The sequence below is a fragment of the Falco punctatus genome, assembly GCF_963210335.1.
Source record: "Falco punctatus genome assembly, chromosome: 4".
Lineage (NCBI taxonomy): Eukaryota > Metazoa > Chordata > Aves > Falconiformes > Falconidae > Falco > Falco punctatus.
The window spans coordinates 85,031,572-85,052,883 of NC_137583.1; the positions used below are offsets into that span (position 1 = coordinate 85,031,572).

Genomic DNA, 21,312 nt, shown 5'->3' on the forward strand with positions numbered 1-21,312 from the left:
CATTTTGGTTTATTGAGCTAGCACGGTCCAGCTAGGACCACTCATTATTGGGGGAAACAGAGAATCAGAAAAGCGGAGTCTTTTCCAATCTCTGAATAAAATGTAGCGAGAAGAGCTTCACCAGTCTGAATCTGGAAAGACAGAATGACCATAGGAAGTCTTAGTAGCTTCTTCACTGCAGGTAGTGCTTGCTTTGTAAAAAGGCAGTACAAAAGCGGTTTGTCGGCATTCAATTAAACTTTCTTTCCCTTCTCTACTGTCCAACATGTTTAATGTGGCTTTGTTCAGCTGCCAGCAGTGCTGCATTTGTTGCTTCTAAGTAACACTACTAACACTTCAAGATAACTAACTGCATCCATAGCCAGATAACACTTTGATAAAAATCTTTAATGAAAATGGGTAAATTATCTGTTAAAAACCCAGCAGCCCTTCACAGTTTCTGACATCAAATACAAACCTGGTTCTTAAGCTCCAAAATTGCTTAAATAATGTGCAGGCTTGCAAAATATGTATCTTTTACAGCAAAAAAGGGACTAATTTTAGTGTAGAAGTTGTTGTTAATACATTTTGGTTGCCAAATCAAGTAGAATCGACCTCTCTTTGGGAAAATAACTACAAATCCAATTGCAGAAGAAGATAAATCTATTAGTAAACCCAACATTTTCCTGCTCACTGATCTAAATCAGTCATTTTAATCATTTTGATTAAATTTTGCCCAATCTGCATGATTGTGCTTCTGGTTCAGTGGCTTCCCCAAGCTAGAGCAGAAGAAGGTATATGCTCGAGCCTGATCATTGGTGTGCATCTGCTCTAGATCACCCCAGGGAGGTGCCCCTGCATTGACATGGCTTGTTTTGGATCGCACCGTGGACTCTCCACTGCTGTATGGTAGAGATTTTTGCCTGTGCCTGCCCAGTGGTTTCTGCATACCTGCCTACCTGAGATAAAGCAGCTTTGAATAACAGTGGCCCAAAACCCCTCTGTGGTGGTTTGCTACCATAAGAAGGTACATCTGGCTCTGTCAAGTCAGGGCAAACCCCAGCTTGCTCCCCGGCCTGCCTCTGGCCAAGGTCTGCAGCTGCCACCTCGGGGGAGGCAGATGAGAACACAGAAAACACAGAGCTGACATGGCCCTCAAGCACCCTTCAGGCCTGCAGCAGCACAGCCTTGGGACTTCCTGAAGTGCATGGTGTCTTTTGCATTTATTAATTCTCTGAGGATTTTTTTCAATGCGTTCTTGAAGGCTGTGATTTGTGTCTTCCCCCTGCCATCCCTCCAGTTTTTGGGTTTTTTTATTCTGTTCATTCAGGTTAATCTGGCCATGCTTAATTTGTAGGGGGTATGTGTGGCAGTACAGGTGAGCAAAGAATAATTGATACGATGATGTGAATATAGAAACTGGATCTTAAAGCATAAAAGATGAGAGGTGCAGAATCCTTAAGCTGAGTGCTCTGCAGAATGTGTTCAGGGTAGACTGACAAGGACTTTTTTTCCAGATCTAATGATGTTGAAGATTTAACGGGCAGTACTTGGAGACAGAATTTATTCTTCCATGCTATTGATGCCCTCATAATTTGTGAGTGGCAGATTAAAGTGGGCCATAAAGGACTGTAGAGGGACCATCAATAACCAAGTAAGAAAAATAATGTGCATCCTCTAAACACAGGCGGTAGTGAGTGCTGATGAATGAGCTGCAGAAAGGTAATGGCAAGTTCTAGGCAGCTTACGAAAGAGCAGGAAAGGAGGGTCGTGGCTGTGGCCAGTGCTGAGGGCTGTTCTTCAAAGCCTCTGCAAGCATTTGCAGGTTTGGGCCGGCAAGTCTGTTAAGACCCCTGAAGTTATGCAGCATGTCCCATGGCTCCTCTTTCCTTGGCCCATCTGGGAAGCTGGGGTGGAAGGCGTGAGGACCTGTGAGCTATGTGAGTCGATAGATGCCACTGCCAATGCTTGGCCTGGAGACTGTGGCTGTCGTGTTAGCATAAGCCAGCACTTTGCTCCGGTTAAGAAAGACCTGCCTGAGAGCCTGTGTGGCTGAAACGGGCAAAACTGACATCTTCTGGTGTAATCTCCAAGATCAACTTAGTGCTCCCAGTGAAGAGAAAGAAATGTATTTGAAATGTTCAGAGAGTGTGGACACTAGTGTCTGCATGCGTGAACTTGCTGTCTGTCCAGCATGTCCTAAAGGAGTGGTGTTCGGCTCACGCAGTAACGCCTGAGTCATTGTGATGTCCCCAAGTGATGTAAACTTATCCTTGCTGGAGAATGACTAGACATTGAGGGTCTTGTGAATTTAGCCGTGATGGAGTCATGCACAAAGTATTAGGATGTTTAACTGCACTTGTCATCCAAGTCCACAAACAGATTAAACTTCCCTCTTCCCTGTGAGATGGCCAGACGTTGCTGGCTTTTCTTTGTGTGTAGGGAAGACAAAGCTGGAGAGACCTTAGATGGTGTGCTGAAGGTCACGGCATGAAGCAGTGGCAGTTAAGACTATTACCTGGTGTTCAACTCCGTAACCACAAGGCATGTTGGTCAGAACATCTTACCTGAATATGCAATGACTGAGATTTATAAATGCTGCATTTATTAGGGCGTTTTCTGTAAATGCTGAGAAAAAAATAATCATAAACTGAAACTGTTGTTTCCATTTCTTCATAAATACACTTCTTTTTCTCTGCTTCTCTATGCTAGACCTCTGACTTGGATTGAAGAAAGGGGACCAGGAATGAGACGTGAAAAGAAAATCAACTTCTGTTTCACAAGTGGTTGCATGGAGAACTTCCCTCAAGCCCCAAGGTCTGCTGTGGGCCTTTTCATGCAGGATCAGAACCTCTTTGCCAAAAAACTGCTGGGCCAGGTATCCAAGGAGGAGCTGGCTGCTGAGAAATGGCGAATTTTGCGGTGTCTTGACCTTGCCGAGGTGATCCAACAGCACTGTGAACAGCTGGAGAATATCTGTTCCTGAAACTGCTCTTAGGGAAGGAGGAACGCGGCAGACGGGAAAGCTGTAGGGCTAGAGCTCACCGTTGCCGTGAAAGCAGTTCCTGTTTCTGGGTGGTTTTTTTTCTTCTTTCTTTCTGACTAATTGTGATTCCTAGGCTCTCTGGGTAGGCTGGATAGCCTGGGCTATACCCCATGCCTTCTGATTTGCACCAGAAAAAAAGCAATGTTACCCTGCTCCGACGCATTGCCGTCCTTCCAGGCAGAGAGGAACCTAGCAGCAGCAAGCTTTCCTGTGGTTCGCTTGGAAATGTCCCTGAGAGCAGATTCTGGAGGACTGCAATTACTAGATACAATTTTTCCTCCTGCGTTGTTTTTTTTTCTCCCTCTAGGTACATCTGAAAATGAGAGGTGTCTGGTTTAGTAATATTCATGTAGTATTAGCTAGAATGAAGTTCTAGGTAAGCCTTCCACCTCTTGATCTGCAGAATTTGTGCCACCACAGTCCTGACATTTCTTCCAGATGCCCCAAATTGTTCTGTGTGTTTGCTCTAGTTAGTTATGGTGCTGGTTTGGTTTTATTGGGGGTTGTTTTGGTTTGGGTTTTGGTTGTTTTTTTATATTAGAGATCATCTACCTTCAAATAGAATCTATATTGGTATCAAACCACAATAGAAGGAAAAATCTTGTCTCTTGCCATGTTGAGTTCACTCAATTTCTCTGGTGTCCTGTGCCAACACAGAAATCTTTTTCCATCAGAGGTTGAAACAGTACATTAAAGTAATGCATCATCTGCCTGCTTTCTACTGAATCTAAATATTTTTCTGTTTTTGTACTGGAGCAGCATATTGCTGTCCTTCATTTATGTTTTGTATCTAATTCAGCATGTGAATGGATTACTGCTAAAAATAACTTTTAAGAAAAAAATAACTACTGTGCTCCTTGAAACAGTGGAATTCATTAGAAATAGTGATAAAATTAGAATGGAACTGTAGAAAATGGAGCATTTTGCAAGTATAGTTGTGTGGTTATGGTGTATGACACCTGTGGTTTAACATTTTACAGTAGTCTCAGGGTCATGTATGAAGACTATCACTTCCCTAAAGAAGCGTTTTAGTTTTACGAGAAGACTAACCAGCATGCAAAACTATGAACAGCTCCTCTGTTTGCCTTTCACTGTCTAATTACAGCATCTGTCCGTGCTATACTAATATAGCGGCAGACTTCAGTCTGTGCCATTGTTCTTTCAGACACAGAACCATCATTTCTTTTCCATGTTATGACTTGGGCAGCTTTTTAATAAAGGAGCATATATGTTGTGAATGTATACATAAATACAGCCAGTCAGTATTGATGGGAAAAAAGTCTTCCTTTCATGTTAATTCAGAAGCTGGATACAGCTCAGTTAGTTGGAAACAGGGAAGGAAAGACTGGTTTTTTTCCCCAATTTTTTAGGAGCAACTGGAGCTTGATAAGTTAATTAATTCTGCATGTGAAATTTGTTTAGATCTACCTGTTAAAATAAGTGAAAATCTTCCTATTGGCTGCAATGGATTGAAACCCATGTGGGCTGGCGGCACACCCATGCAGGCGGATCACACGTGTGTCAGCCCAAATGGGCGCCTTACTGAGCATTCCCGGGGACTTCATTACCGATGTGACGGGCATTGCCTGGGCAGATCTGCTGCTGTATGAGGGGAAAAACTGGGTTTGTGGTACAGTGCAAAAAGTCCATCTGGGATGCAACTGAAATGAGAATCTGCTGTGTATGACAGCACATGCGAGATTGTGTTTCTTGACTAACTCCTCAGCTGTGAACATGGGGCAAACACCACTTGTTTACATGCTAATTCACCATGGGTAGCTGAGGAGGGAGGGCAAAGGAAAGGGAGATTCCCACTCCCCATCTGTAGGATAATCAAACTTAGCCACCACGTCTCCCCGGGCACACTGCAGTTGCTGGCGAGAGCAGTATTCCTCAAAGAAACAGGGAAGAGATTCACAGGAGCTCTGCAGAGAGCAGTGTAACAGCGTGCAGTGAATCACCCTCTGGAGAAGCTTGTTTCTATGGAGCGCGCCTGGAGAAATTAGCTGGCTAATTTGAGCTAGGGAAGGCAGATGCCTAGAGCTGGGTGTCTTGCGCTGTCCCCCCATCCCCCTCCCATCCCTCCCAGCTAACCTGCTCGCCTGCAGCTGCCTGCCCTGCTCCTGGGAGCTTGCAGCATTGAAATGACTTTTCCTTCAGCCCTCTGAATTTGCTGTGCTGTACCGTGGTGGTTTGTATACGAGAGCTACTGGATGTCAAGCTTCAAACGTACACATCGTTTAACCAGATGTCAAACTCGCCAATAAAATGTCGGAGTTCTTAATGATTCCTTTCAGTTCCTGTTGTCCTTCATTAGCTGTTGCCATTGCCTGTGCTGAAAGTGGCTCTGTCCCAGCTGGTTCTTTTACCCCCTTTCACTCCCCGAGCCCTGTGAAATCCTGCCAGCAACTACAGGCTGTGATATTATCCTAAAGTCCTCAGCTGTCTTCTCCTTCTGTTTCAAAGTTTTGAATACAAGTATGGTGGGGTTTGTCCCCTTATCTCAATTCCTGAGCCCTCCCACAAAATTCCTGCCCCTCTGGTCCCCTCTGACTCCTGCCCAGGAATACAGACAAGTCTAAACCTCGGCCGTATGCTTCCAGTTTCCCATTCAACAACTGGTGCATTTGAGCAACATTGTAGAATCTGCTAAGTAGAATCTGAAACAGGTATTGAAATGGGTGTTCTCCTGGTTTTAATAAACTGCTTTGTCATAGCAGAAATACTATTGGACGAGTTTTTCAGATAGTGTTTGGCATAGCCTGAAGCAAGGCAGTTCTAGAGATGCGGAGGTATGAAGAGGTAAGTATAAGGTATGACATGGGCAAGTTAGTGTATCATATTCTTTGGAAGTAGCTTCTTTTCTACTTTCTCTGTTAGAAATCACCCTGCTGCTACAGGACACTGTAGGAAGTCCATTGCGGCACACTTTGTTAACTCTGCCTGATGCTATGGAGTTGTTACGGGAACAGCTGTACTGCAGAATGCTCTGACGTGAAAGAAGGATGCTCAGTTTGCTGACACAGGCTGAAGCTTGACTTTGGCAGATCAGAAGCATGGAGTCACTAACTGCAACATGCTAGCTGAAACCTGGAAGAGGTGTTTTGATCCAAAGTCCTTTTCAGAGGGCTGGAGATCAGGGGAAAGGAAAATTTCCAAAGAGTAAAGAAACTAGCTGTTGGTATGAGGACTTGCAAAGCGGTGTGGGAAGCTCTGGCCAAGGGGGAAGGACGGTGGATGTGATTTTGGGAGCCCTGTGGGGTCTTGGAATGGGGTCTAATTTAACTGTGTGATTACTGAGGGTTGTCAGGAACAGTACATGAACGTGGGAGGTGGGATGAAGGGAAAGGTGAAGAGGACTGGGAGACACCACAGAAGCTGCTTGAGCTGGCATTACATATGGGGATGTCATTGATCCCCCCCAAGAGCAGATCAAGCAGACAAGGAAGGGGGAAGGCAAGCGGTGGCAGCTGTGTAGATCGGGGCTGTTTTTAACATGGTCCTAATATGTCAAAACTGGCTGTTTTAAAATGAATAGTATGTATGGTGTCTGAGTAAAACTGCAGGGCTGAGTTACAGAAAGCGCTTCAGGGATTGCAGATCCTCCAGCAGTCCATAGAGGGTTCAAGGTTGTAAGGGCTGAACTGTACATGAATTTTCAGCTGTCACTCAAGGTGTTTGACTCCCTCAGGTTGGCAGTATGATCTGGGACCTTGGGCACCCTCACGGTTTGCTGGTGAGTGACCCACCAAAGGTGATCCTGGCTGGACATCTGGCTATGTAATGATGTCTCCGGTGAGACTCGCAGAACCGTGTGCTGATGCACTTCCTGCAGTAGCATTTACTGCTCCCCAAGGTATGTGGTATGCTCTGTGCAATAGTAATAAAACATAGTACCAGGAATACAAGGATCTCCAGTAAATAACTCCAGATCTCTGGCAAGGATAGCAAGATACTTGTTTAGCCTTAAGTGCTGCAAGCTGGTGTCTGTAGAAGCTGAGTTAAATGAGGTTACAGGACTCTGTTGTGGCCTGTTAGATTTTTTTTTTAAAGAAGGGATGTAGCACAGGTGTTATCCGTGCAAACTGAACCCTGAACCTGGAGGAACCAAGCCTTGCAATGGGAAGACAGGAGATGTTCATGCAAGTACAGTGTGGTGCTGTACAAAACACCAGCTGAGCTACCTCTGGTATCAGGAGGTCCAGCCTGCAGCGTAATTTCATCTGGCCAGATGTGCCCTGCTCCTCAGCAAAGCTGGCTGGCCTGCGTGGAGTACTGGGCTAACTCATCGGGCCGTGCAGACATACCCGCAGCTCAGCTCAAAGTGCCCATTTGGCTCCTGGCCTGCCAGCACTGATAGTAGCTTGCTGCCCCCAGAATAAGTGTAATTAGGAGAAAAGGGAACCCAAACACAACTTCCAACCTGATGAAGATGGACAGTTTTTTTCTTGAACAAAACATCAGGTTCAGGAGGTACAGGGCTGCTGCATGGTGATACCCACACAGCTGTAGGAATCATCTCAGTGTTACAGCTAGCAGATCTCCGGGCTTAGCGCTTGGCTTCCACGTCTTGGCAATAAACACACCTTGCAGGGGCCCACAGCTGCATGCAGATAAATAAGGAGGGGAACTTCAAAACAATAATTTGAAGTAATAAATCCTGCGGGTACTCATGCTAGTTCTGACAACACTGAACACTTCCTGGTCTAATAAAAATCACTTGGTTCACCTTACTACTTCAAAAAACTTCTGTAAAACGTCATACTTTGGGGCATCCTAGATCACATTTAGTGTGAGCTGATTTTGCTGCTGTCGTTAATGTCACAACCTGTCTAGTAACATTCCTGTCTACCACACCTAGTGTATGTCCCATCCTGCCTGGTCTCCAGTGAGTCATCCTTTTTTTCTGACAAGGGTTAACTCACAAAGAACCCAGTAACATCTCTAAAATGGCTAGATTACCTCAATGTGGTGAAGAACTGCTTCACTGAATTAGGGCTTTCTGATGTTTTGTGTGTGGGTGTTATTCAAGTTGTAGATGAATAAAAATAATTTTTAAATGCTAGCTTAAATATTAACAGAAAGTCAAGAAAGAAGCTCAACAGAGGAATAATTATATTTTTTTAAAAAATAATGTCAGGAATGGTGTCCCTTTGTGAATGATCTGTCACTCAGGATTTCTAAAGCAGCCCAGAAACAAACAGAAAGGATGGCGATAGCTCTCTGCTAGTAAGAAGCAGTGGGTAAACTATTAGCTCTTCTTTTTCTCTTGTTTAATTCAAATATAGCTCTAATTCATAGACTCTCTTCCCATGGTTAGGGAAGCGGCACACTGGCAGCGTTTGGGTTTTGTGTTTTATTTGATGCAAGGATTTATAGCTGGTGTCCTCGGCTGAGTAGGCAGCAGTAGCCTTGTTCTGTGTGCTTCTTAAGGAGCTGTTTATAACTCTGTCTCTCTCTTTCTCACCTACACCAATGGGTCCTCCGCCTTTTCAAAAATATACAATTCCCTTGTAAGTTGACATCTCTCCTTTGTTCTGGTCCTTATTATTAGCAGTACTTGTAGATAACATGGCTTTGTAAAGTCTCGGTAAGATTTTAAATGAATCAGGACACCTTTTCTCCGTTTCCTCTGATCTGAGATTTCATTTTATGAATTCCACTGTCAGTGGATTTGTTATAGAGTTCAACAGTTTTAAGACTTTTCTTTCTAATACTGATGCAAAACACATGTTACAGAAAAGATCTGGATGCTGACGTTTTCCTGTCATTGACTGTGCCTGCATTTTAATACAGCATCTTTGCATATGGGGACTGTTTAAGTTCCTAGTCTCATTCACACAGACAGTGTTCATGTTTGGACTTTTTCTGTTGCTATGCTGAAATCTGTTTGTGTCCAGATTTTGAATGTCATGGAAATTTCTTTAAGAGCTGTTAGATGGGGAGTTACGAATGCCTTATCACCATCTTTGTCTTATTTTTGCCCTATGGCAAAACCCAACCAGAGCCAAACCATCTATGTCACTGTTTCTACCCTGTCCACCCTGCTCCTGCCTGCTAGTGTAGCTGCGGTGAGCTCAGGCAGAATGAGTTTGTCTGTGGCTCGTCGTGTACGTCTTGCCTCTCGCTTGGTATGCTCTTTGCGTTGCTCAGTGCAATCCACCTCTGCTGCAAACCTGCTGTGTTCTAACATTTGCTTCTCTTGTAATACCGTGTCCTGCTGGTGTCCCTTCACCTCTGTGTGCTCACGAGACCGTTGCTCGTATCTGCTTTATTACAGATGCCAGTTCTATTATATGACCGTACAGGTCATGACTGCACACCAGAGCACTCCCATGTGCTGCTATATCTTGAAGTTTTCTGTGTTAAATTATCAGCCATTAGAGCTTTCTCTACTTCTGCTTTTGAGCTTGATTTCATTTGGAGCTCATCTTTCAGCCTGTCATCCCAGCCTGTCAAGGCACAGTCATCTTATTGCAGCTGTAGCCAGGTTACACACTCATGAATCATTTTGGAATGTCCTTGATTTCACTCATCAGAGAAGCTCTCTGCACAGAGGTGTTTTTCACTGGAAAATAATGAGGTTTTGTGTAGCTCAGGCAGTGCACCTAGGTGTTTGTTGTTTTTTATTTTTTCCTATTCTGCTTCAGTGAACTTGTCACTGGAGATGGCGGGCTCTGCAGATATCCCCACCTTTTCCCCTGGGGTGCAGCATTATGTGGGCTACATCTGCCAACAGCCCTGAGATGATTAGGTCTGTTAAGTGCTTGTACACTGTCTGTTTCTCTGCATCCTTCCAGTTTGAAAAACCATGGCAGGCAGCACGTCTCTTCCAATGCTTCACACGAAAAGCCGTCTATTGATGTCTTCTAACATCATGGATTTTGAAGGGAAGGACAGGGGAAAGAAAAATGCTTTCCTTAATTTTGTTGCTTGCTAATCCCTCTGCAGGCACTATGCTCTTGGAAATTCAGCCCTGTACATGGCAGAGCTTAGCCTGGTGTTTTAGGGTGCGATTTGACATGCATTTCTTTGGGCAGGAGCACCAAGCATCCATGGCACCTGTCCCTGCCCAGCTGCCTCTACGTGACAGAGCACCTTCACCTTCTACCCTTCCTGCCCTATCTGTTGAGGTCCCTCCAGATGTGCTGCGCTGCTGCCATTGCTGTGACCCCTTTCCCAATACCTCACGGCACATCCCTGAGGTGATCAGCGGGGGGACCGCGACAGGGCTGGGGAGGGCTGTAAGGGACAAACAGGCAGCAGCAATTCTCCACCCAAAATCTGGGCAGAGCTGGAGGGATGGGGTTTAACTGCGAAGGGAGAGAGGAGGGAGGAGGCTGAGCTGTCAGTCTTCACAAGCACTCCCATGTCAAGGAAGAAAGAAAAAGAAAAAGTCCAGTAAGGGGCATTAAATTTTTTGGTGGAAAATAACTCAGAAAACACAGGTAACCTTTATTCCTGGTGTTTTTATATGAAAGGCCCAGAGTTGCTCCAGTTTTCTGATGGAAAGAGTTGCAAGAACCCAAACCCACCAAGTACATCTCTGTGTAGGTGATGCCTGGATTTCTCATGCGTAACATGCCCATGGGTAAAAAGTCCCAACGTAATCTGGCTGCTCTGCATTGATAGTTTTTTTCCATGCAGAGGCACCTTTTCTTGTGCTGAGAAAGAGCCAGTGGCAGGAGGGTTTTTAAAGCAAGAGAAAACAATGGACAAAAAAAGCTCATGAGCTTAAGTTTCTCTTGCAGGCAAGCCTGATTTCCTTGATCGGTAGCTCATTTTCTCTCAGGAGTTTTTGTCACGTCTGATTTTATGGTTGTTCTCAGGTATCGGGAAGCTGGTTTTGTACTTTGAAGTGGGCAAGGGCTTACATAGGGGTTGTACCATGGATCCTTCTGTACTAGACATCTATCTACTATGTTGTGAGCTGACATTGTGGGTCACTGGGCTCAGGAACCCTGTCCCACATCCCAAGCTCTTGATCTTTTCCTTGATGTCCTACCAGAGGTGGTTTTGAAGGGCGGAAGTGTCCATGAAGGTGGTCATCATCAGTCACAAAGGGAAACCTGATAGACGAAGGCTCCCTTTGTCCCTTACCTCATGTACACCTTCAGATGTACCTTGCTTTCTTTTGGATTTTAGCAGAAAGCCACGTTCCTTCAGCAGCAACCTCAAGATGCTCCTCCTTGCCAGCCTGGAGCACTGTTTGGTTCTGGGAAAGGAGGTGAGTTGGAAGAGCAGCACAATGTGAGGCCCAGCACCACCTAAGCTTTCCAGTGCTGTGAGCGGGAGGTGTACCTCACCACAGAAGCAAGGGGAGCAGTGAAAGCCCACCCAGGAGCAGTGTTTCACCTGGATGCTGTACCCTCTTTTTCTGCCTGCTAAGTTCCCATTAGGTGATCTACAGATGTAATGTCTTGTCTTCTGGCTTTGGAAAACCTGGGGTGGAGAACTTGGAAATTTCCACGTGGGGTGAAGCTCTGCACTCAATATGGGACCAGGCTGGTCACAGTCACTTTGACTTCTGTCACTTCGACCAGCAGGATTTGTACCTTCTCCTTCTGACAGCTCTGCTAAAGTCACCCTGTGAAGCAAGAAGCAGTGCCTTGACCGGCTGTGTGAGTTTGGATGGCCGTGCTGCTGTGTCAGGCAAGTCCTACGCTCTAACAGCACCTTCGGGTAAGCGTCTGGTCTTTGCAAGTAAAATCTGAATTGGAACTTGTTCTGTAGTATCGCGTATGCTACGGAGTGCTGAATGTGAGCCTGACTATTTCCTGATTCCATCACGTGTAAACCTCTCTTCTCTCTTCATTTGCATTTTGTATAGATTTAAGTTGCCAGCCCTGGTACAAAGCTATGACCAGTTGTTCTGGAGGGTGAGAAGTTATTACAACACAGGTATATGGGAAAGGGATAAAAAAAGGAAAACCAAAATCATTCCAATAAAGAAAGGGTAGGGAAATGTTTACCTCCTACTTTAGTCACATCACTAAAATAGAAGGTTGATGTATCCTATGCATATGTAGCTGAAAGGATTTTTCTGCATTGATATTCATTTTGCAACAGCTTATAATAAGATGTCACTCGCAATGTTCTGGTCACCGAGTACGTTAAGGCTTGTTTATTTAGGCAGAAAACTGCAGTAAATCATAGTCAGGCAGTTATTACTGACAGTGTAATGTCTTGCTATCGACACAGCTCTGATCTTTTGGAAATTCAGGACACAAACTAAGATGTATCAACAACTCAGTCTATCCCATGAGCGTATCCCACTGATTCCTAATGCATTAAATAATCACTATTTTATCTGCCTGGCTGCTTTTAGCCATTCACGTCAGGGAACAGATTTGTTTTAAGTGATGTCTTGCAGCTATTTCCTTTTTGACTGTTCAGTTTATTCAGGCAAAAGCAAACAGTCTTCATATCTTAAGCCTCATGTAGTAATTCCTATCCGTGCAAAAGAATACAAAGAGCAACCACATCAAAATGTACTACGTCTCACCCACTTTCTTCAAAGTGCAAAACAACAGCCAGCCTCTTGAGCTGGTACTTGTCTATTTGAATTCCATTTAAGACCCTCTCAGAGAGGCTGTTCTGCTAACCCATCACAGCAAGAGGGAAGAGCAAAGCTGGAGGGACACGGGTTGATTGAAGATACAACAAAATTGCTCCCAGGACCATCAGGGAGTGGGAGCTGTTGAAGGGGGTTGTTTAGTGGAAGTGTGTGGATGTAGAACCACGTCATTCATATGGCTGTCGCAGAATTGATGCCCAGCGAAGGAAGGCCAACCTGAACACATCTGGGGCAGCGCTGGCGCGAGGGTAATTCCAGTTTGTGGTGCCAGCATTGATTTTTAGCCAGACTGAGAGGAAGCAGAATTTCTGACCAATTTTTGTGGACACAGGCAGCGAGTGAGTTTGAATAGTGATTGAGATCTGTAAAACCCAGAATAATGCTTTTACCTCATTCACAACAGAGGTGGTTGCTTGCTTGTTTTTCTCAGATCACTCCAAGCCAGGCAGAGCCAACGCTTCACAGGCCAGTGTTTTTGCCATTCAGTGGAGACTCCAGGCCTCCAGGAGAAAATATGCTTATTTACCGAAACAGAAAATAGGAAACAGCTCTGTTTGGAAATTGAAGGATGCTTTTACAGGATTGAGCAACACCATGTGTAATTTCATTTTTCCAAGCCAGTTTGTATTTCAGGGATAGTAGACAAAAAATAGTTAAATGAGTTGAACCAGATTTTAATTTAAAAAACAAAGCAAAGCCATAATAAACAATTAAAACCTACATCTAGTTAAAATTGCACTTGAAATTAAAATGTAGTGCCTGTAGTTATTATTTAAGTAATGTGATAAAACCAGCAAAAAAAGCAATGCATATTTTCTACCTAAGTTTAAGATAAAGTTGCTGAAACTGTGGGAAGCTCTTAGCAGAATGACTGGGGCTAGAGTTTTCTATAGCCCTAACTCCTCATAGAATGCTTTTTTCATTTTATTGTATTTATTTCAGTATAGTTCCCTCCAAAGAATAAGTAATAACAAACAAAATGGCTGGAAGTTTAAAAACCAGAAATACTTGCTTGGTTCTTTGGGCCTCTGCTTACAAACCAGGTATGAGGGGTTATCTGAAAGTTTTAAAATCTTCAGGCTCAAACCCCAGATTATCCTTCCTTTGTAATAAACCAGTTTTAAACACAACACATGTTGAGGGTAATTTTTTTTTTATTTAAGGTACTATTTTTCTTCTCTATTCAGTCCAGTCAATGTAGTTTTAATTGCTGCCCTTAAAACAGAATAGTCCACCTATCCAAAGCAAATTACAAGTGAAGTATTAGTAGCTCAGTAAATAAGAAATGCCATTTTTAATAAGATAATAAACTGTTATCAATGAGAATCTGAGTGTATACACTGTAGGTTATATGAGCATTTGCATCGTTGTCCTATATCTTCTGAGCAGCAGAAGATCAGTAGACGTGAAGTGTAAGTTTGGCACAGAAATTATTTGTGTTGTTATCAGTCGTTATTCACTGATGCAATTCAATATGGTTTCAAAAATAAGTACAAAGTACATCTTCAACAGGAATAAAGCCTGCTGTTTAAATTGAGCAGATTTGCCTGGCTGACTTAATTCCAAATTTTCAGCGTTCTAAATCACTTTGATATCAATATATGATTACTTTGGTACTTGATCAGTATATATAAAAATATGATCATTTTGTTACTTGAATTTGGCCTTGTGGAGGGCAGCAAAGCTGGTGAAGGGCTGGAAAGTATGTCCCCTGAGGGGCGGGTGAGGACTCTGGGTTTGTCTAGTTTGGAGAGGAGGCAGCTGAGGGGCGACCTCGCTGTTCTCTGTGGCTGCCTGAGGAGGGGACGTGGAGAGGGAGTTGCTGAGCTCTTCCCTCCAGTACCCAGTGCCAGGGCACATGGGAATGGTTCAGAGCTGTGATCATCATGGAGGTTTCGACTTGACATGAGGAAACGCTTCTGTTCCAAGAGGGTGGCCAAACCCTGGAAGAGACTTCCTAGAGAGACAGTCAATGCTCCATGCCTGTCATTGTGTTAAGAAGCATTTATTTGGACAATGCCCTTAATGCCATGCTTTAACTCTTGAGTCAGCCCTGACGTGGTCAGGCAGTTGGACTAGACAATCATAGGTTTTTTCCAACTCAGCTAGTCTAGTATTAGTGTATTCTTCTTCTGACCTCCTTCTTTCCGTGCAAGTAGTACACACTGAAGAAATCTCTGATGACATTTCTTCCCAGCCCTGAACTTGCAGAAAGCACTGAATACCCATCACCATGTCCCAGCCAAGGCATTGCCTCTGTCACCTTGTGGGAAGGAGGCCTGTACCTTCTGACAGCAGTGAGAGCTGTGGATCATCTCAAGATAATTTGATCACCTGAACCAATTTGCCAGAAGCAAGTGTGAAGTGCAGTTTTTGAAAGACTTCTGTCTTCATCCAGTTGAGCTGGGTTTCCACAGGATGGCAAACCCCACACGTGTGACACTAGTGAGGCTCCAAGGTCAAGCCCTTGGGCTGATGCAGGATGTGCTCTTGAACTGAATGGTTGTAAATCCTTTGGAGGTGAGCAATGCCAGTTCATTACCCATGGATATTTTTCTCTCTCCTTGTACCCATTTCCCGAAATGTCTGATCTGTTTCCTGTGGAAAAGCAAGCTAAATCAAAAGAGCTGAGAACAGTGCTCCATGAGAGAGAAGGTCCGTCTGGCCCAACATGCCATCTCCAAAGCGGACAAGCAGCAGAGTCCAGAGGACAGCCCATGAGCAGTGCAGGTCTACTTGTGCCAGGGTTCATGGGGTGCTCATAGGCCTCGGTGGCTGGGACTGGCCTCCTCTAGGACCCCCAGCGCCCCCGTCTCCTGCCAAGGGCACAGGCGACGTGTCTCAGCTCAGCCTGGGCCGTAAGTCCCTGCCCGAGCCATGCTCTAGGTGTGCCCGTGCCTGCCCCTGTCCTGGCTGGGCCTGGGCCCTGCCCTGCAGAGAGCTGCTCTCCTGGAGGGACCCCTCAGACCCCACTCACAGCTTCTCAAGTAGAGCTCCAGCCATAACATGGTGTAACTCCTCTGTTTGGTTCTATTCCCTGTGCTCACCATGAGGTGAATACTGATGAAACTGCTTGTTGTTTGGCTGAAATGCTGGGGGGGGTTCAGTTCCAAAAAAACTTTCAAGAACACATAATACGAAGGTTACAAGTGGAAACAGGAATTTAAGTTTCCTGGATCTGTTTCAAAGCTGATGCTTGCAAGCATTAACCCAAGGTGTGTATGTAGCCAGGAGCAAGCTGATGTGTTCCTCAGTTTAGCTTGCAAAAACGTCCCTTGCCTTCTGGCAAAGAAAAGCCATAGAGCTACAGAAAACAGCAGCAGGGACACAGGCCAAACAGTGCCTGTTTGCTGAAGCTGAAGAGTGAGAATGTGAAGGAGCAGCATTAGGACCAACCACACACAAAAGAAGACGAGTTGTGTGGTACTATGGCATATTTTCCAAAGTATGGAAATGTGTTGATGTATCCATGAATCGATGACAGACACACTTTTTGCCTTTGGAAACATGCTCCACCACTGTGCTTCTTGGCCAGGGATGCATGGAAAGCGCTCTCGTGCCTGCCCTGCGCTTGCCTTGCGCGCGGGGAGAGCTGGAAAGTGGCAGCTCCTGATGGGGCAGCGAGCCTGGAGCCCGGCCAAGAGGAGGCTGTTTGGCACCAGGCAGAAGCCCAGGGGAAAGGGAGCCGAGGGCAGAGCAGAGCTGGCTCCTGCCAAGGCTTGCGATGGGCAAGAGAGCCAGAGCGCCAGGGCACGGGGGTGCCTCGGGGGTGCGAGGGCAGCGGGCAAGAACCTGGCCGAAAGGGCCCCGAGGAGCCCTGGCCGGGGGCTGTGCTCAGTGCTACCAAGGAAAAGCAGCAACCCGCGGGGGCCACGCTGGGGGCCCCCTGGCAGCCTCAAAAGCTTCCTCCCCCCGGATGCGGGGCACGAGGCCACCTTCGTGGGGCACCAGCAGCAGGCACCTGGCCAGAATGGCCCAAAGGAGCCCTGGCCAGGGGCCCTGCGCGGTGCTGCAGAGGCAGGCAAAAAACCCCGGGCAGGGACACTTGCTCGCCCTCCGCGGGGGAAAAAAAGCCTTCCTCCCCCCAGCTGCAGGGCACGAGAGGCCACCTTCGTGGGGCACCAGCAGCAGGCGGTGACCTGGCCCAAGGGACCGCAGGAGCCCTGACAAGTGGTCGCGCTCAGTGCTGCAGAGGAAGGCAAAAAACCCCCGGGGGCCAGTGCCAATGTGCCCCGGGGGAAAATTCCTTCCTGACCTCAGGCAGCGCTGGCGATCGGCTGTTCCCTGAGCACGTGAGCGAGACCGGCCTCCTCGTCCCACGGGCTGGGCACGCCTCCCGGGAGACGCCCCAGCCCTCTTCTCCCTCAGCCCGGAGCCACCTCAGGGGCTCCCAAGAGTGACCAAACACCCCTGGCCTGATCGACCTGGGGGGACAAGAATCCTTCCTGTGCCTGGCAGGGCACCAGTGGCTGCTCCAAAGCTCTGGGACCCCTGGCAATATCTCTGCATCCCATAACTCACGGCCACTGCTCCTGGCTCCACAGGGATGAAGCCGGTGAGCTCTGCAGCGCTCCTCAAGAAGGCATTCCCTTGGTGGTGCCATGGCTGTCCGGCTGAAAAGACCTGATAGCCTTGAGCACCTCCAGGTGCTGGTGGTTCTTCTCATCTCCTGAGGGGCTTGTGTCTGCTCCCTGAAGGCTGAAGCAAGATTTCCATCCATCAACTTTGAACATGGCCCTGCCAGAATCTGCCCTTGAAGCGGAGAAGCTCCAGCAGCTGCGTCCAGTGTCCCCCAGCCTTCCTCCCTCAGCCCCCAGGGAATCCCACCGGCCCCTCCAGGCCTTCCTCTCGGGTGTCTTCAGGCCGGTGCCAGGCCAGCTCTGGCCAGGGGACACTGGATGATGCCCCTTTTATACTCCCCCGGGGCACTGTGACTGCTGTGTTGCCAGGTGATGGCACTGTTACACGGGGGTGACACAGGGTGACACGGCCCCCCAGGTGCCACCCCATCCCCCACCCAGCCCCCCTGGGAGGAAGGGCTTTGGGCTTTGTGCCCGGGAGGCCCGGGGGGCTGTCCCTGCCCTTGGTGGCCATGCAGGGGGCACAGCTGCTGGGCGTCCCTGACACCTCCTCTGCCGCTGGGCTCCCGAGGACAGACCCCGGGCTGTTCCTCCTCTCTTGGGCCGTGGCAGGGACAACCCCTCCTCAGGTCTTGCAGAGCGGCCAGGAGGGCATGTTTAGGGCATCTCTCACTTCTCCATCTACCTGTACTGCGGAGCAGCCAGGGAGCAGTGAGAGACAGGCATGCAGCCTGACAGGATGGGCAAGGGCTTGCACAGCACCTGGAGAAGAGCCGGGTTTGGGCAGGGCCGTTACAGAAACCAGGCCCAGCCACGTGTCTAGTTCAGATTTATTTGGTGTCATGCTTGGTCCGGGGTGTGACATGCATTCGTAAACGTAATGGAGAGATGACCAGTATTTGAAAAATGAAGATTGTAGTTACTGCCTTCTTGACAGCAGGGGCTGGGGCCAAGAGACGGAGGGTGTTTCCAAGGAAGCGCTGTTGGGAGGGTGCATTTCACTGCTTAGTGACAAAGTGGTGGCTGTGGTAGGTAACACTAGTGCCCAATTTTTGCCCTGTTGTGTGCAATGAGGAGCCTAGCCAAACTGTCAGCAACAAAGGGTTTTTTTAAAATCAAATTTTTAATAGAAATTTTACACTGGATTCTGCTGTGCTTTATTGTTTTGGGGGATTTTTGTGTGTTTGTTCCCCTGTCCCCATAAATGTCCTCAAATTCATCTTCCCAGGACTGTCAAGAGGTTTTGCTTCAATATTTGTGGCTCCTGGGGTCACTGTTTGCTTAATGTAGTTTTGTCAAATAGTTTAAAAGTCTGACGTCTATTTTTAATACTTGCATTTCACTGAGCTCTGTTTTTTCTCATGTTTTAAACAAACACTCCCCAGTATTTTCAAACCCACCCTATTTGGAAATGCAGTTTATAGTTCTACTGTAATAAATTTAGTCAAAAAACTGTTTTCTGGTACTTTAGCACTTGGAAGTCATAGTTTTGGGAAGTTGGAACAAACTTCTAAACAACAAAATAGTATTTTTATACATATGTGATGGTACAAATGGTGCAGGGAATAAAGCAGGGAGCAATGGGTTCGTTAAGTGATAGGTCTGAAATATGTTGGTTTCCAGCTATGCAAAAAAGATGGAAAACCCTTCAAAAGAGTCTGTTCAGGGATAGCATGAACTCTGAGTTTTGACCCCGTTGTGTTGTTCCCTGTACCCCTGAACCCACCGTGAGGTATTGGGGTCTGGTGTATTGGGGATATTTCCGTTGCCTCCAGCAGAAAAGCTGTAGCGCTTGAGAGGTTCTGTGTGAGGCATCTGGATGCGCTTACAGCCAATGCATGGAAGTACTTGTCTGGAAAAATTGAATGCATGCCTGTAGCATGGCATGTAAGAAAGGCACCATCACAGGTGAAACATAACTTTCTTCTGTTCCCTCCCAACCACCAGTGACACTTACTCCAAGATCCCTTCAGCACCATAAGGAGGTCTCAAAATAAAAGTAGGATGTGAGCAGGTGAGGAGCTGAATGTGGAGTTGGACAGTCAGGTGTTTATGTAGCTGGCTTTGACAACAGTCGCAATCCAAGTTTTCACAGCAGGAAAGCTTAGGAGAATAAGCGAGGGGTTAAATGTTGCAGACTGTAGCCTGCTTTTTTGTAAAAGTTGCTATTCTGGAAGTATGACAACCGTCTTGTTCACTTGAGGAATGACAGGAGGTGTCAAGCAGTGAGTGTGGGCAGGATTCTGGGAAGGCATGGTCTTTCAGGAGGCATCACAAACTCTTTCTGACTCTTGAGAGAGAGAAATGGAAATTAGAACTTGGTAGAGGGAAGGGATGTAAAAATGCTTCCTGCATGTGTCACTTGGGCCAAGAAAAAGTGGAAAGCTGGGGGGCTATTTATCTTGCTTGGGAAATTGGAATTACATGCTTTTAAATATATATGTGGCCTATGTATTTATTCATGACTTAAAAGATATACTTCCTCTTAACAATACACTTCCACTCTATAAAGTGACTGTGGCATCAAGGATTTCCAAGTTTCCTGCCCTTCTTCTCCGAGATCAACTCTGCTCATTTCATTCAGGCTTCTGCCTCTTTTTACACCATCTCCCAGGTGCCTCCCTCCTGGCCCATCCCTGCCAGACATCACCCCATGGATTGCATCCAGCTGTGCCCTGTGCCTGTGGCTAACATGAGCCAGCTGTGCTAGAGAACCTTTTTCCTCCAAAGGCCTAGCAGCCAGGAGAAGGCTTGGGAGATGATTGTCACTTTGTCAGTCAGGCCCAGCTCAGACAAGGCTTGGGTGCTTTTCTCTGAATCCTTGTTTGATGAAAGAGCATTTATTGTGTTGAAGGGAAAGGCAGCAGGACACCAAGCTGCCTCATTGTCCTTGTTTATCAACCACAAGACCCTTTTCTCAAACCTGAGAAAGGCAACATGTGAGGTAAGGACATGAGGTGAAGACATGATGAGAGATGGGGAATTGTGTTAATTTTGGTTTTCTTCCTCTCATTATTATTATTTAGCAAACCCCTCTTGATTTGTAGACAAAGATTGTAACTGATGCAGATGTAGCACAGAAAGCAAGTCCTCTGGGACCTGTGAGAAAAAAATTTCCTCTGTAGATTTGGGCCAGCTGTAGCTATGCAATACCTTCCAGATGTTTTGTAAGGAGATGTGTTAGACAGAGGAGTGGTGCTTGCTTACCTGTAATTCCTCATACTTGTGGTTTTGAGTTGGGTTAAAAAAAAGAAGCTTCAGCTGTAATTATTTTGTGGGGGAGGAGTCCCTAGTTTTGAAGCAAGACTCAGCACAGGGACTCACATTAGGATCTTTGTGGTGTTCGTTTATGAGCACAGTTTTCCTAAGAAAGGAGGGTGGATGAACAGGGAAAGCTGGAGAATCACCTACATGGGGAAGAAAAAAAGAAAGAGGGGGAGGGAAGATAGCTATAAGCTCCCTGTGCAACAGCAACTTGGATATATTTTTTTCTCCATGGAGACATTGCTGACTTCAAACGCTGTTCTAATTGTTAGCTCTGGCACTCATGTGGGTTTCTGTTGAAAAGCTGTTTTTGAGAATAGAAGTCCAAAAAGATGTTATATTTCTTCCTAAATCTCAAGGTTGTTTTGTTTCTTCTTATAACATTAATTCTCCTATGGTTTGGCTTTTTTTTTTTTTAATGTTTACAGTATGAGTTGAAATGCAAGTCTGCCATTGAGTTTTCTCCCTGAGCAGCAGCAGTTCACTGTTTTGCAAGAAGGTTCAGCTAGGACAAGGATTAATTTGGTTATCTTTATTAATTCTTATTTTGTGACACAGAAAAAAAAATTGTATTTATGGAGGGAGGAGGGAGGGACAGAAATGATGCCCACTTCCTTGTGTGGGAAAAAGAAGGACATCTGAAAATTAGCTTTCCTTGCAAACTGGGAGCTGACTTTTCCCCAGGGACATATTTCTCTATCTGCATTAGTACTCTGAACCAGCAGAGCTTTAAAGAAACTGGAAATGCTTGTGGCTGTAGAGACATTAGAAGAGCAAGGAGCAGTGTGATGGAGACTCGGGAAAGATGCAGCCTTCAGCAGCAGAGACCAGAAGAGAATTAAATTCCCCTGGAAATATGGTCCTTT

At 46.1% G+C, this 21,312-nt stretch overlaps 1 protein-coding gene across 16 annotated transcripts in view; it reads left to right on the forward strand.

The window, feature by feature from the left end:
* The window catches only part of BLVRA (biliverdin reductase A), a 56,431-nt gene extending 35,598 nt beyond the window's left edge, over positions 1-20,833 (forward strand). For 13 of the 16 annotated variants that reach the window (XM_080386099.1, XM_080386100.1, XM_080386105.1 and 10 more), the window contains one exon: positions 2,692-20,833. In XM_080386099.1, coding sequence (XP_080242225.1) covers positions 2,692-2,965 — 274 coding nt within the window. In that variant the 3' untranslated portion in view covers positions 2,966-20,833. The remainder of the gene's footprint in view (positions 1-2,691) is intronic. The other 3 variants (XR_013927914.1, XR_013927915.1, XR_013927916.1) reach the window with 3 other exon arrangements.
* The last annotated feature ends 479 nt before the right edge of the window (positions 20,834-21,312 follow it).